This window comes from Hemitrygon akajei, unplaced genomic scaffold (assembly GCF_048418815.1).
Source record: "Hemitrygon akajei unplaced genomic scaffold, sHemAka1.3 Scf000168, whole genome shotgun sequence".
Taxonomy (NCBI): domain Eukaryota; kingdom Metazoa; phylum Chordata; class Chondrichthyes; order Myliobatiformes; family Dasyatidae; genus Hemitrygon; species Hemitrygon akajei.
The window spans coordinates 153,436-168,402 of record NW_027332054.1 but is presented as its reverse complement, the minus strand read 5'-3'; the positions used below and the strand labels follow the sequence as shown (position 1 = coordinate 168,402).

Here is a 14,967-nt window from a genome sequence, read left to right as displayed (position 1 = left end):
TCATTCTTCCCACCTGTGGACACACCAGTCAGTTCACTCTGGGCAAAGGCTGGTGATCTGCTGATTATCTGGGAAAGGATTCACTCAGTCATCTGACCTAATGGCACACCAGTGGGTTCACACTGGGGAGAGGGCGTTCACCTGCTCAGAATGGGGGAAAGGATTCACTGACTCTTCCACCTTACAGAGTCATCAGCGAGTTCACACTGGGGAGAAGCCGTTCACTTGCTCAGAATGTGGGAAGAGATTCACTCAGTCATCCAGCCTATGGAGACATCAGCGAGTTCACACTGGGGAGAAGCCGTTCACCTGCTCAGAATGTGGGAAGAGATTCACTCAGTCATCCCACCTACGGAGACATCAGCGAGTTCACACTGGGGAGAAGTCGTTCACCGGCTCAGAATGTGGGAAGAAATTCACTCATTCATCCAATCTACATAGTCATCAGCGAGTTCACACTGGGGAGAAGCCATTCACCTGCTCAGAATGTGGGAAGGGATTCACTCAGTCATCCAGCCTACGGAGACATCAGCGAGTTCACACTGGGGAGAAGCCGTTCGCCTGCTCAGAATGTGGGAAAGGATTTACTCAGTCATCCCACCTGCATATTCATCAGCGAGTTCACACTGGGGAGAAGCCATTCACCTGCTCAGAATGTGGGAAGAGATTCACTCATTCATCCAATCTACATAGTCATCAGCGAGTTCACACTGGGGAGAAGCCGTTCACCTGCTCAGAATGTGGGAAAGGATTCACTGAGTCATCCACCTTACTGGTACACCAGCGAGTTCACACTGGGGAGAAGCCGTTCACCTGCTCAGAATGTGGGAAAGGATTCATTCAGTCATCCCACCTGCATATTCATCAGCGAGTTCACACTGGGGAGAGGCCATTCACCTGCTCAGAGTGTGGGAAGGGATTCATTCGGTCATCCCAACTACTGGCACATCAGCAAGTTCACACAGGGGAGTGGCCTTTCACCTGCTCAGAATGTGGGAATGGATTCACTGACTCTTCCACCTTACAGAGTCATCAGCGAGTTCACACTGGGGAGAAGCCGTTCACCTGCTCAGAATGTGGGAAGGGATTCACTCAGTCATCCAGCCTACAGAGACATCAGCGAGTTCACACTGGGGAGAAGCCGTTCACCTGCTCAGAATGTGGGAAGAGATTCACTCAGTCATCCCACCTACGGAGACATCAGCGAGTTCACACAGGGGAGAAGCCGTTCACCGGCTCAGAATGTGGGAAGGGATTCAGTCAGTCATCCCACCTACTGGAACACCAGTCAGTTCACACTGGGGAGAAGCCGTTCACCTGCTCAGAATGTGGGAAAGGATTCACTGAGTCATCCACCTTACTGGTACACCAGCGAGTTCACACTGGGGAGAAGCCATTCACCTGCTCAGAATGTGGGAGGAGATTCACTCATTCATCCAATCTACATAGTCATCAGCGAGTTCACACTGGGGAGAAGCCGTTCACCTGCTCAGAATGTGGGCAGAGATTCACTCGGTCATCCCACCTACTGGCACACCAGTCAGTTCACACTGGGGAGAGGCTGTTCACCTGCTCAGACTGTGGAAAGGGATTCACTCAGTCATCCAACCTACAGAAACATCAGCGAGTTCACACTAGAGAGAGGCCGTTCACCTGCTCAGAATGTGGCAAAGGATTCACTCAGTCATCCCAACTACTGGAACACAAGTCAGTTCATATTGGGGAGTGGCCATTGTTGTGAATCCCTAGGTTTCATTTGATATGGACTGTCATTTTAAGAGCGATTAAGAAGGTGAATCAGTCTGACTTGCAGCTTGTTTACATTGCTCGCAGCTTGTTTAGATTTAACTGAGGACACAGACACTCAGAGTCAGACGGAGCCAGATGAAAAATGGAAGGATTGAAACCAGGGAACTAGTGACCAAAGGTCACTGTTTAGAACTTTCCTATGCCCACAAGGGTGAGTTAATTATCCATTCACCGTACATCGAATGTATGGTTGTCACCTCATTTAACCCATAGGAGTGGATCTGATTTGGGATATCCTGTCGAGACCACTTATGTGTTAACCCTTGCCTGGGTGTGATGTGGTCATTCATTTGAAGATGATACCCCTCATGACAGGTCACTTTCGGTGATAATTCGTATGTAGATTTGTAAAGATCACAGATAAAATCTACAGCAATTGTTCTCTCATTTTAACACTATGGAACCTGGAGAACAGACAGACAGACAGACAGATGTACTTTATTGATCCTGAGGGAAATTGAGTTTCGTTACAGTCGTACCAACCAAGAATAGTGTAGAAATATAGCAATATAAAACCATCAATAATTAAATAATAATAAGTTAATCTTTGCAAGTGGAAATAAGTCCAGGACCAGCCTATTGGCTCAGGGTGTCTGACACTCCGAGGGAAGATTAGAAAAGTTTGATGGCCACAGGCAGGAATGACTTCCTGTGATGTTCAGTGTTAGATCTCGGTGGAATGAGTCTTTGGCTGAATGTACTCCTGTGCCGAACTAGTACATTATGGATTGGATGGGATTCATTGTCCAAGATGGCATGCAACTTGGACAGCATTATCTTTTCCGACACCACCGTCAGAGAGTCCAGTTCCACCCCCACAACATCACTGGCCTTACGAATGAGTTTGTTGATTCTGTTGGTGTCTGCTACCCACAGCCTGCTGCCCCAGCACACAACAGCAAACATGATAGCACTGGTCACCACAGCCTCGTAGAACATCCTCACCATCGTCTGGTAGATGTCAAAGGACCTCAGTCTCCTCAGGAAATAGAGACGGCTCTAACCCTTCTTGTAAACAGCCTGAGTGTTCTTTGAGCAGTCCAGTTTATTGTCAATTCGTCTCCCCAGGTATTTGTAATCCTCCACCATGTCCACACTGACTCCTTGGATGGAAACAGGGGTCACTGGTGCCTTAGCCCTCCTCAGGTCCACCACCAGCTCCTTAGTCTTTTTCACATTAAGCTGCAGATGATTCTGCTCGTACCATGTGACAAGATTTCCACCATAGCTCTGTACTCAGCCTCATCTCCCTTGCTGTTCGACATAACTGCCTTCTCTCGACATTTACCCTGAATTACAAATATCTCTCTCATCACCTATTTTGTGGATGAACTGAACTTTCATACTTTACCATCTGAAGACTCCAAGCCTTATTTTCCCCGAGCTCAATAGTTTGGGAGTTATATTTACACACATATATACACATAACACTGTTAATCTTTGTTTAACTTGTTTAAGGAAACCTAGTGAGCTTGAGCTCCAGTACAAGTGAGAAAAATTAAAGCTGGAGTCTGCGGAAAGGCAGAGGCAGTTTGAGGCTAGAGAGGCAGAAAAACAGACAGAAAATTGTCTCAAAGTGTAATAAAGGGGAAGGCTTAGCATGCCTATTCTGCTTTGACAGTTGCTGAAGCAGCTGATTATTTATGCTGACCCAATCATCGCCACTGGGCTATAAACGTGCAGGAGCTGTGTGTGGTTCAGTGCTTTGCTCAAGGACACTCACGCTGCCTTGGCTGAGGCTCAAAATCATGACCTTCAGATCGCTAGTTCAACACTTTAACCAGCTGGCCACGCACCACACATTATGACCTAGTGAAGCAGGCTGTGCTCAAAGCTTATGAGTTGGTCCCAGAAGCATACAGGCAAAAGTTTAGAAATTTGAAGAAATCTGTGAACCAGACTTATATGGAATTTGCTTATGAGAAATTTGTGTGTATTGCCCGCTGGTGCACATATAAAAATGTAAATGATGATTTTAACAGCTTGAAAGAGTTGGTTTTAATTGAAGAATTCAAAAAGTGCGTCCCTGATTACATAAAGACGTATTTAGATGGAAATGATGCTGCCACTATGCAGGAGTCTGCAAGATTAGAAGATCAGTTTGCTTTAACTCATCAGGTTATGTTTACCCTGAATAAGAGTTTCGAAAAGAGTAGCAGGGATAACCAGGGTAAACCAGAAATTAATGCTGGGATTTTTCACACTTGTCAAGTTTTGACTAAACCTAATCAGGTCATCCCAGTGGTCCCACTCCAGCCTGTACCTGCATTCGGTGAACCCTTTTCCAATGTTATAGTGGATTGTGTTGGCCCATTGCCAAAGACTAAAGCTGGCCATCAGTATCTGCTAACTATTATGTGTACTGCATTCAGATTCCCAGAGGCAATGCCTCTCAGAAATATTAAAGCTAAATATGTGTCGAAGGCGCTTACCGAGTTTTTTTTTACTTTATTCGATTTGCCTCAAGAAATCCAGTCTGATCAAGGAAGTAATTTTTCATTTGGGTTATTCCAGCAGGTAGTTTATGAACTGGGAGCAAAACAAATTACATCGTCTACATACCATCCGGAATCACAAGGGGCTTGAGAAAGATTTCACTCTAGCCCCAAAACAATGATCAAGACATACTGTGTTGAAAATGGAAACGACTAGGATGAAGGAATACATTTGCTTTTGTTCGCAGTAAGAGAGTCGGTTCAGGAATCATTGGGCTTTACTCCATTTGAACTCGTATTTGGTCGCAGAGTGAGGTGAGCTTTGACCTTGTAAAAGGAGCGGTGGATTGATGGCGATGTACATGTTAACTTGTTAGACTATGTTTTAAAGTTCAAAAATAAACTACACCAATTCTGTAGCCCAGCAAGACAAAACTTAAAGATTTCTCAAAACAAAATGAAGTGTTGGTTTGTTAAACAGGGTTGCGAAAGAAAATACCGGGTGGGGGATAAGGTGCTTGCCTTATGTTGACGAATCCACTTCAGGTGAAATTCAATAGACCGTATGAAATAGTCCCTCAATTTAATGATGTGAATTATGTTATTACAACACACGACCGAAGTAAACTAACACAGCTGGTACACATGAATATGATAAAGCCTTATTCTGACGATCAGGCACGATATGTGTGTGTTGTCGTCAAAATATATGAATCTGGCAACCCTGAGAATGAAACAATTGACTCGTCTGAGACTTTTCACAAGCCGAACATGGTCCCAGTTAGACTAATGAACTCCGTTGTTCCAGAAAATATTGATCTGCAGCCAAAGCAACAACAGCTGAAGAAATTAATTCTGAAGTTTAAAGATTTATTTCCCGATGTTCCCAAGCAAACCACGGTCTCAGTACATGACGCAGATATTGGTCAAGCCAAACTGATTAAACAACACCCATATTGCATGAACGTAGAAAATGTAAATTGGCTGAGCAATTGTTGTAAGTGTGGAAACAGATTCAGTAGGTCTCAGAGGCACTGATTATGGGAAGGTAAATGCAGTAACAAAAACAGATGCCTATCCGATCCCTAGGGTAGATGATTGCATCGATAAAGTTGGAATAGCTAATTTCTTACAAAGATTAATCTGTTGACGGGGTATTGGTGTGTTCCATTGACGGACAGAGGTAGAGAAATTTCTACATTTGTGACACCATCTGGGTTGTATGAATACAATGTTTTGCCTTTTGGAAAGAAAAATGCTCCAGGAACATTCCAGAGAATGATTGATTTTGAAATTCGAGGGTTAGAACACACAGATGTCTATATTGATGACTTAGTCACAGGGAGTGACACTTGGGAAGAGCATTTCTCTGCAGTAGAAAAGCTGTTTGACAGGTTTTCCCAGGCCAGCCTTACAGTTAACTTGGCTAAGAGTGAATTTGGCCATGCCACTGTGACCTGTCTTGGCTATGTTGTAGGTCAATGCAAGTTGGCTCCTGTTCGGGCAAAAGTTCAGGCAATTTCTCAAGTTCCTATTCTGACTGCTAAGAAGGCTCTTAGAAGGTTTCTGGGAATGAATGGATATTACCGTAAGTTCTGTAAGAAATTTGCTGCTGTCGCTCTTCCTCTGACTAATCTCCTGAAGAAGGGTGAAAAGTTTGTTTGGACTGAACCTTGTCAGGAGGCATTTGATCGATTGAAAGTTATTATTTGAGATTAGGCCAATCAATGTAGTATTCTCAGCAAATTTAATTAGCAGATTGGAGCTGTGGGTGGCAACACGAGTCACGGGTGCACAGAAAGTAAATGACAGGGCCAAACAGACAACCCTGTGGGTTGTGTGTCCTGAGGGTCAGAGAGACAGAGGAGATGGATCCCACTGTTACCACATGCCGGCGATCTGACAGGAAGTCCAGGATCCAGCTACACAAGGCAGGGTGAAGGCCGAGGTCTCTGAACTCCTTGTCGATACTTCATGCCTTTGTATGGCTACTGCTCTGCCCATGACTGCAAGGAACTGCAGAGAACTTTGGAGAGCAGAGAACATCAGAGAAACAAGCCTCCACTCCATGGACTCTCCCTACACTTCCCCTCCCTTGGAAAAGCAGGCCATGTACACAAAGAACCTCATAACCTGGACATTCTTGCTGCAAACCCGCTCCCCCATCGGGGAAGAGATACAAAAGCCTTAAAGTTGTACCTGGTGTGCAACCAGGCTGAAGGACGGCTTCCTGTCTGTGGTTATAAGCCAAATGAAATATAAAATGGACTCGGCCTCACAATGTAACTCGACGTGACCCTGCACCATATGTCTATCTGCACTGCACTTTCTCTGCAGCCATAATGCTTTGTTACAGTTATTGTTCTGTTGTATATGAGCTCAATGTACTGTTGTAATGGATCGATCTGTGTGGATGGTACATCAGGCAAGATTCTCACTGTAGCTCAGTACGTGATGATAATAAACAAATTCCCCACTTTAATTGTGTGGAAATATTAGACAGACTGAGCTTCTGCTCTGGAACCACAGAAGGAAACTGACCTGTTGTCATTTCTGTGGAAAGCAAATATATGGAAGATGCTTCAATCTCACATTACGATCTGCGGTAACTGGGATCAGGTGACCGGTGGTGGGTCTCCCATATCAATATCAGAATCAGGTTTAATAGCACCGGCATGTGTCATGAAATTCGTTGTCTCTGCGGTAGCAGTAGAACCTAATTCTTAACAAAAGATTTTAACAATTGTGATTTAAAATAAGTATATATATAGTACAAAAATAGAAAAAAAAATAAAAATGTAATAAACTATTCTGATTTTGTAAATGTAATAAACTATTCTAATTGTGTGGAACTATTTGATCCGGATCTCACTGCGTTGTCTGAAGGGGACAAAGGTGAAGCTACACGTACACGTAGAGCAGTGACCCGCAAATGCTGCAGATCTGCAGAGAAAAGTGAACAGGAAACGGGATCAGGTGACGGGTGGAGGGACTCCGACCTGAACCGATGACTCTGCTCCTCACCCCTCACACACTGCCCGACCCATCCGCCGCATTCCCCACATTATTCCATATTTACTCCAGATACATGTCTACTTTTCCACACCATATCTACACCGATCCCTTTCCCTCCACCCCCAGGTCACAGAGTCACGGGCTTGATTCCCATCCCCTTTTTTAGAGACTGGGATCCCTGGTTCAACCGGAAAAGATGTTGTGCATTTCAATGTGTTCACCTCCCAGTCCTCGACTCTCTAAATGACATTTAGAGTTATCACATTTGATCTTTCTTCAGGTTATGACCCCACCTCTCCAGGGATCAGTCAGGTGAATCTTCATTGCACTCTCTATCACAAATAATCCCTAACCTCTTTGTTCATCCGCTATGGAATTAATTTCCATCTTCTGCAGCCCCGTGTTGCCCCAAATACTCACCTCCCACCCCTGTCACTATTTTCACATTCCACATCCCCCCTCACCTGGATCCACCTCTCACTCCCCAGCTCTTGCCCCATCCCCACCCCTCACCTCTTTTCTCTAACTATTTCCCGTCCACTCTCAGTCCAGAGGGAGGGTCTCGGCCCGAAATGCTGACGGTCCATTTCCCTCCACAGATGCTGCCCGACCCACTGAGTTCCTCCGGCAGTTTGTTCTTTGGTCTGTATAACCCGTGTTAATATGGGGAGCAGGATTTTACACCATATTGCAGGGTTAGGGTTAATGGACTTTTTGGTGAGACAACAACATTAATCACGGGTTTCATTACTGAATCCAGTGTTGTGGGATGTAAAGTCCCCTGTTATGTGTCCGGCTGTGCCGTGTTGTTGGTGGAGTGGGCAGCGTGGTGTTTGTCTCGATTCGGGTCACAACACCAGAATTGCCAGCGGGGTCCACACACAGTGTATTAGTCAACAGAGAACCTCTCGTCCCTGCAGTCTTTGTCTCCTGGTGAACTCAACACTCTGCCAGTGTGGACCATAGATACCCCTTCCTCTCAGAGTCAGGGAATCACTCAGACAGCTGATCGCTGAGAGGAATTATATTTATTGGTCATTAAAGTTCGTCCAGATTCGTTTGGACGGATTTGATGTGGAGTTCGAGGTGTCACAGTGAAAGGGCCGGACGGCCGAACTCTCTCCGTTATCCAAACATCCTTCCAGGTGAGGCGACACTTCACCTGTGAATCTTCCGGGGTCGCCTGTTGTGTCCGCTGCTCCCAATGCGGCCGCCTCTACACTGGTGATACCGGCTCCTCCGCAGTTGTGCCGGGTAGGTGTGTTTTTTAACGGGTGTCGATATATTTCTTCCCTTTTGTGCGGGAGGGGTGGGTTTTGGGGGTTGATGATCGGGATGCCGTCCTTTTTGATGCGGGGGATGGGGAGGGAGTTTCATTTTTTTCCCTCTCTGAACGACTTTCATGCTTTCTTTGTTTCGTGGTTCTCTGGAGAAGAAAAAAACTCAGCGTTATTTATGAATACCTGCTTTGATAATAAATTAACCTTTGAACTATCCACTCTGAGCGGGACTTCCCGGTGTACAAACATTTCAATTCCGATTCCCATTCCCGTTCCGACGTGTCATCCCATCCCTTGCCAAGATGAGGCCACCCTGAGGGTGCAGGATCAGCAACTTATATTCCGTCTGGGTGCCCCCACCCAACCTGATGGTATGAATATCGATTTCCCCTTCCGGTGAACAAATTTACCTCACACCCCTCCCTCCCACTCCCTCTCATCCTCTCTGTCTTTGTACGTCCTCTCACCTGCTTATCACTTCACTCTGGGTCCACTGCTCCATCCCTTTCTCAATATATTGAAGTGTACCTGTGAGTGTCGATACTCAAAATATCCTCACACGTCAGGTGTTACATGGTTCGAACTTTGTACATCCTGTTTAGTGTTTAAATATATAAAAAGTTAAAGAAGCTTGAATCTTTACATAAATTATTATCACAACTATACGAATAGAAAATATTGTATTTTGGAAGTGACAAATGTTAACGGGAGGAGAGCAACCATCTGGGAGATTTGGAAATGCATTTCATCTCGTTCATTGCCTAACTAAATTACTCTTTTTCCTATCAACACAAAGAGAACAAGAGCCTCTTTTCAATCAACTACAGTTAGTGGAGCGAGGCCAAGGATTTAATCAGCCACTAATTATATGGAATGACGTAAAACTAGCTTGTAGCCTAGAATTTTTTTTTTCCATTTGGCTTCCAAAACAAAACTAAATTTATCCAGGTGTAGAAGAGGATCTTGGATGATTACCTTGAATATTTCATCAAAATCAGGCCGAAGATGAGCGAGCAGTGAATTTTTCTTTCATTATTTTCGACGCTTAAACATAGGTTTCGATGTTCATTCCGTGCTTAATATAGCTCCTTCCTGGTATCCAATGGTACAAATTGGAAAGAGCGGAAAAATGCTTGCATTTGTGTACAGGTATTTCCTAGCTTCCTTGGACAACGGGTCGAGCGAGAAGGAATTTCACAAATACCTAAATTAAAAACAGTCACAGCTCCAGGATTTCACCAAAAACGATCAAATATTCTAATGTTATTAGTGGTATTTGTCCCCACCAGCCAACATCCCCGCTTCCGTAAAATTCCCTCTATTTAATATCCGGGGTTGTTAAATTCCGTACTTGCTTATTTTGACTTTTTTACAGAGGTGTCGGCGGGGCTCTCCGGTGAGCTCTGGTAGCACTGCACCCCTAAATGTATGAGACAGTACAGTGTTAAATGCAAAACCCTGAACAGTGTCGATGATCAGAGGGATCTTAGACTCCAAGTTCATCTCTCCCTGAAAGAGACTGCACAGATTGATCGGGTCGATAAGAAGGCAAATGGCACGGTTGTCTTTATTAGTTGAAGCACTGAGTTCAAAAGTCATGAAGTTGTGTTGCAGCTTTGTAAAACTAGTTAGACCACATCTGGAGTGTTTCATACAGTTCTGGTCGCCCCCATTCTCGGAAGGATGTCGGGGATTTGGAGAGGGCGCAGAAGAGGTTTACCAGGACACTGCCTGGATTAGAGGTCATGAGCTATAACAAGAGGCTGGACAAACTTGTGTTGTTTTCTCCAGAGCGGCGCAGGCTGGGGTGAGACTGGATGGACGTTTTTCAGATTACGAGAGGAATAGATAGAGTGGACAGACGATATATTTTTCCAGGGTTTTGAAATGTCGAATACATTTAAGGTGAGAGGAGGTGTGAGGGGCGTCTGTTTATTTCCACAGAATGCTGGGGAGCTGGAGTCTATGCCTGGGATGTTAGACCCCACCGGTCACGTGATCCCATTTGCCCCTCCCATTTAACCGCAGATGTAACGATCTCTTTGTGCATGTTCACAATCTCCAGATGGGCGGTCACGCATCCTCCATGTTGTGTTGGGAAATCTGATGTTGGCCAGTGAGTCCCGTTAACTTCCCCCGAACTCGCCTCGTTTCCTGAGGCTCCTCACATTTGTCCTGGAGCTTTATGGCTGTTGTGTCTTCTCCCGGACTGGGGTGGGTGATAAAGGAGAACGTCCCAGGTTGTGGGGATCTTTGATTTCACTGCCTGCTTTACCGAGGGACTGGGAAGTCTAGGGGGGAGAATGGTTTCTGTGATGTGCTGATCTGGATCCAAAGGTCTCTACAGATCCTGACAGTCACGGGCAGAGTAGTTACCATGCAAAGCGTGAAGTGTCCGGAATGGAAACTTCCTGTGGTGTGTTGATAAAATTTTGGTGAGGGTCAAAGTATATCTGGCAAAGTTCTTGTTATTTTTGCTAATTCTGTCATTTTAGAATCTTTTGTACAATAGTATGTACTATTCATTCAGTACCTATGTGTTGCTGGAGGACCATCAGTGATCGTCCTTGATCCCTTCTCCCACCTGGTTCCATCTGCTCATCTTGTTCAACCTCTGTCCAGTCTCCGCACACCCCCCAACCCCGCTTCAGTGATATACATCAACCATCTGGGTCATCCTCAGTCCGCCTTGTATCCCACCTCCTCAATGTTATATATCAGCAAACTGATGATGAGAGGCATTGATTGTGTAGATAGTCAGCGGCTTTTCCTCAGGGCTAAAATGGCTGCCACAGAGGGCACTGGTTTAATGTGCTTGGGAGCAGGTACAGAGGAGATGTCCTGGGTAAGTTTTTTACTCAGAGTTGTGAGTGTGTGGAATGTGCTGCAGGCTGCTGGCGGATACGATAGGGTCTTTTACGAGACTACTGGATAGGTACATGGAGCTTAGAAAAATAGAGGGCTATGGGTAACCCTCGTAAATTCTAATTTAGGGACATGCTCAGCACAACTTTGTGGGCCGAAGGGCCTGTATTATGCTGTAGGTTTTCTATGTTTATTTTTTTCTTTTACCCCATTTTTGTGGAATCAACAACCAGAGAGGACTGGTTTAAGGTGAGAGAGGATTGAGTTAATAGGGATCCCAGGGGAAAGCTATTAATCCACTCTCCCTTCCGTTTCATTGTTTAACTAAGACGATGAGTGCACTCTCAGGTTGGAGGAGCAACAACTCATATTACATCCGGGTAGTTTACACCTCAATGGCATGAACATCGATATCTTTAACTTCTATCTCCACGTTTTCATTTCATCAACCCACACGCCAGTCTCTTCCATTCTGTCTCTTCACTTCTCTCTTCTCCACTGCGGATCGTCTCCCTCTGGTTTCCCTTTACTTTCCCATTGTCCGCTCTCCTCTCCTATCAGATTCCTCCTTTTCAGTCCTTTGCATTTTCCACCAACCACCTCACAGCGTCTCATTTCATCTCCCACCTCCCCCACCCACTCACCTTCACTCTTATCTGGCTTCACCTATCACCTACCAGCTTGGACTCTTTCCACTCCCCACACCATCTTATTCTGGCTCCTCCCCACTTCCAGTCCCGATGAAGGGTCTCGGCAGGAAATCTCTCTTTGGCTTTACCCTCTCTATAGAAGCTACCAGACCTCCTGACTTCCTCCAACATTTTGTGTATGTTACTCTGCATCTCCAACATCTGCAGAATCTCATCGGGTCAGAATGCAGAATGCAGAGACTACAACGGGTCTCTCTAATGTCGAGGACGCCACACCTGCAAAACTGGAAACAGTAGATGACCCCAACAAGCACGATGTTGAAAAGTTGCCTCATATGGAAGGACTGTTTAGGACCCTGACTAGTGGTGAGGAGAGAGGTTAGGGGCATCTCTGGCACTTCATCCACGTGCAGTTGGCGTCCAGCCCCTACACCCATTCTTATCGTGGTGATTTACCACAATAACAGGACCCCCTGATTTGTGGACTCCATTGTCACCAGGTGGCGCTCTGGCGCAATAACGCTGAGAGACAGAAATGTGACGCTGCAGCCTGCTGAAATGTTTCTTCAAGATTCAGGGTTGTTTAATTCCATTTCCAGCAGACACGTGTAAATGAGGTCGAAATAATTAATACTCCGGTTCCAATGCAGCACAGAAACACAACAGTAACAACATATATCCACGGCTTATATACTGTGCACGGATTGATTGTATGTTCATAAAGTGACTCTCGGCATAGGATGCCTGCATATAAGATGACAGACAGGAAATGATAAAGTAGAGGTGTTTGGTGTTGTGGAAGTATGGGTTAGTGGGCAGAGATATTTATCAGCTTTACTGCTTGGGAAAAGTAGCTGTTCCAGAGGCTGGTAGTCCTGGTGAGGACGCTGCGTATCTACCCCCGATGGGAGTGAGACAAATAGTCCATGAGTGGGGTGGGTGAAGGTAGATTGTGAAAATAAGATCGGTGCTTGATCTCAGGAGAGGGAATTTGGAAAATACCAATGAGATGCCTTTTAGAACAGCTTGGAATTGTGCAGCCGGCTGGTGGCGTAGTGGCATCAGTGGCGGGAGGTCCTGAGTTTGAATCCAGCAGGCACCCTTGCATGCTCTCCATCCGTGCTGGGTTAAGAGCTGGTGATCTCTTAATAAAAAAATCTCACCCGGCAGAAGGCAAATACAACAATGGCAAGCAATTGCTGTAACTAGCCTCGCACATGATTTCCCAATACGTCAGAGGAAATTGAAAATTCCGGATGTGACCTACCTTCCCTTTGCAATTGTGCCCACTAGGGAAAAGTTAATTCTGGAATGAACCAAATTTGATTGGGGAGCTTTTGGTAAAGGGAGCATGTGGATACAGTGATAATAACATGACTGAATCCACCCTTCACTTTGAGAGGGGAAAGGTAAAACAAGATGCATCATTATTAGTGGAGTGAGGGGAACTACGGAGGCACTGGAGAAGAGCTTACCAAAGTTGATTGGAAGGGGACACTGGCAGGGATGAATGCAGAATAGCAATGGCTGGAGTTGCTCCACTTGACAGCCTCAGGGTTGAAGAGAAACACATCATATTCCACCTGCATAGCTCCAACCTGAAGGCATGAATATCGATTTCTCCTTCCAGTAAAAAAAAATCACAGCGCATTGCCTTTCCTTCTACTTACTCCCGAGTAACGTAACTTTACACATTCTGACCACTGACATTTGGGACTTTCATATTCCTGCCAGTGCCTTCCACAGATAAGAGTGAGTACAATACTTATTCAGTTCATCAGCCATCACCTTTCACCCTCACCCCATTATTCCCTTTCCAGCATCATTCTCCAGTGGTTTGGTATCCATTTCTGTCTCTCTTTTACACAATATGTACCTGAAATTAAAAATGGTATCCTCTTTAATATTACTGGCTAGCTCATCTATGTATTCCATCTTTTCCTTCTTAATGATTTTAGTTGCATTCTGTTCATTTTTAAAACTTCCCAATTCTCTAACTGCCTAGTAATTTTTGTTCCGTGCCCTCTTTGGTCTTTATGTTGTCTTTGGTTTCTCTTAGCAGCTACGGTTTTGTCACCTTACCTTTAGAATACTACTTCCTCTTTGTGATGTGTATATCCCGTCACTTCCAGATTGCTTCCAGAAATTCCAGCCATTGCTGCTCTGTTTTCATCCCTGCCCGTGTTCTTTCCAAATCAATTTTGACCAATTTTTCTCTCAGGCCTCTCTAATTCTCCTTTTTATTCATATCTGTCTTTAGTTTCTCCTTCTCTAATGTCGGGGTGAATTTGATCAGATTAAGATCACTTTTCCCGAAGGGTTCTTTGAACTCAAGTGACCTAATTAATTCCGGTTCATTACAGCACCCAATCCAGAATATCTGATCCCCAAGTGGGCTCAACCACGAGCTGCTCTAAAAAAGCATCTTGTCGCCATTCTAGGAATTCCTCCTCTTGAGACCAACACCATCCTGATTTTCCTAATCACCTGCATGACAATCCCCCATGACTATTGTAACATTGCCCTTTTGGCACGCATTTTCTATCTCTCATTGTAATTTGTGGACCACATACTTACTACTGTTTTGGGGTCACTATACAATTTCCATCAGGGTCTTTTTGTACATTTGCTATTCCTTAATACTACCCACAGATTCTACACTGCCCAACCCTATGCCACCTGTTATCTAATGATTTTATTTAATATTTTACCAACAGAGCCACACAACCCCACGGCCGGCTTGTTATTGTCACTAAACATATAAATATCTGGGAAACAGGAAGACCTGCAGATGCAAGAAATCAAGAGAAATTCACACAAAGTGCTGGAGAAGCTCAGCAGGTCAGGCAGCATCTATGGATGGGAATCAACAGTTCCGGCCATGACCCTTCACCGGGACTCTTGATAACCACG

The 14,967-nt window shown here is 45.0% G+C and overlaps 1 protein-coding gene and 1 long non-coding RNA gene across 2 annotated transcripts in view; one reads left to right on the top strand and one right to left on the bottom strand.

Annotated features, from left to right (window-relative positions):
- The window catches only part of LOC140724158 (uncharacterized), a 53,670-nt gene extending 51,210 nt beyond the window's left edge, over positions 1-2,460 (top strand). Inside the window, exon 3 of the mRNA XM_073038646.1 lies at positions 188-2,460. Coding sequence (XP_072894747.1) covers positions 188-1,741 — 1,554 coding nt within the window. The 3' untranslated portion in view covers positions 1,742-2,460. The remainder of the gene's footprint in view (positions 1-187) is intronic.
- A 6,092-nt stretch (positions 2,461-8,552) lies between these two features.
- Positions 8,553-9,672, bottom strand: LOC140724162 (uncharacterized). The gene is made up of 3 exons (XR_012098052.1): positions 9,515-9,672; positions 9,007-9,133; positions 8,553-8,685 (listed from the first exon to the last, which is right to left on the bottom strand). It is a non-coding gene; the product is annotated as an uncharacterized lncRNA (long non-coding RNA).
- Between the last annotated feature and the right edge of the window lie 5,295 nt (positions 9,673-14,967).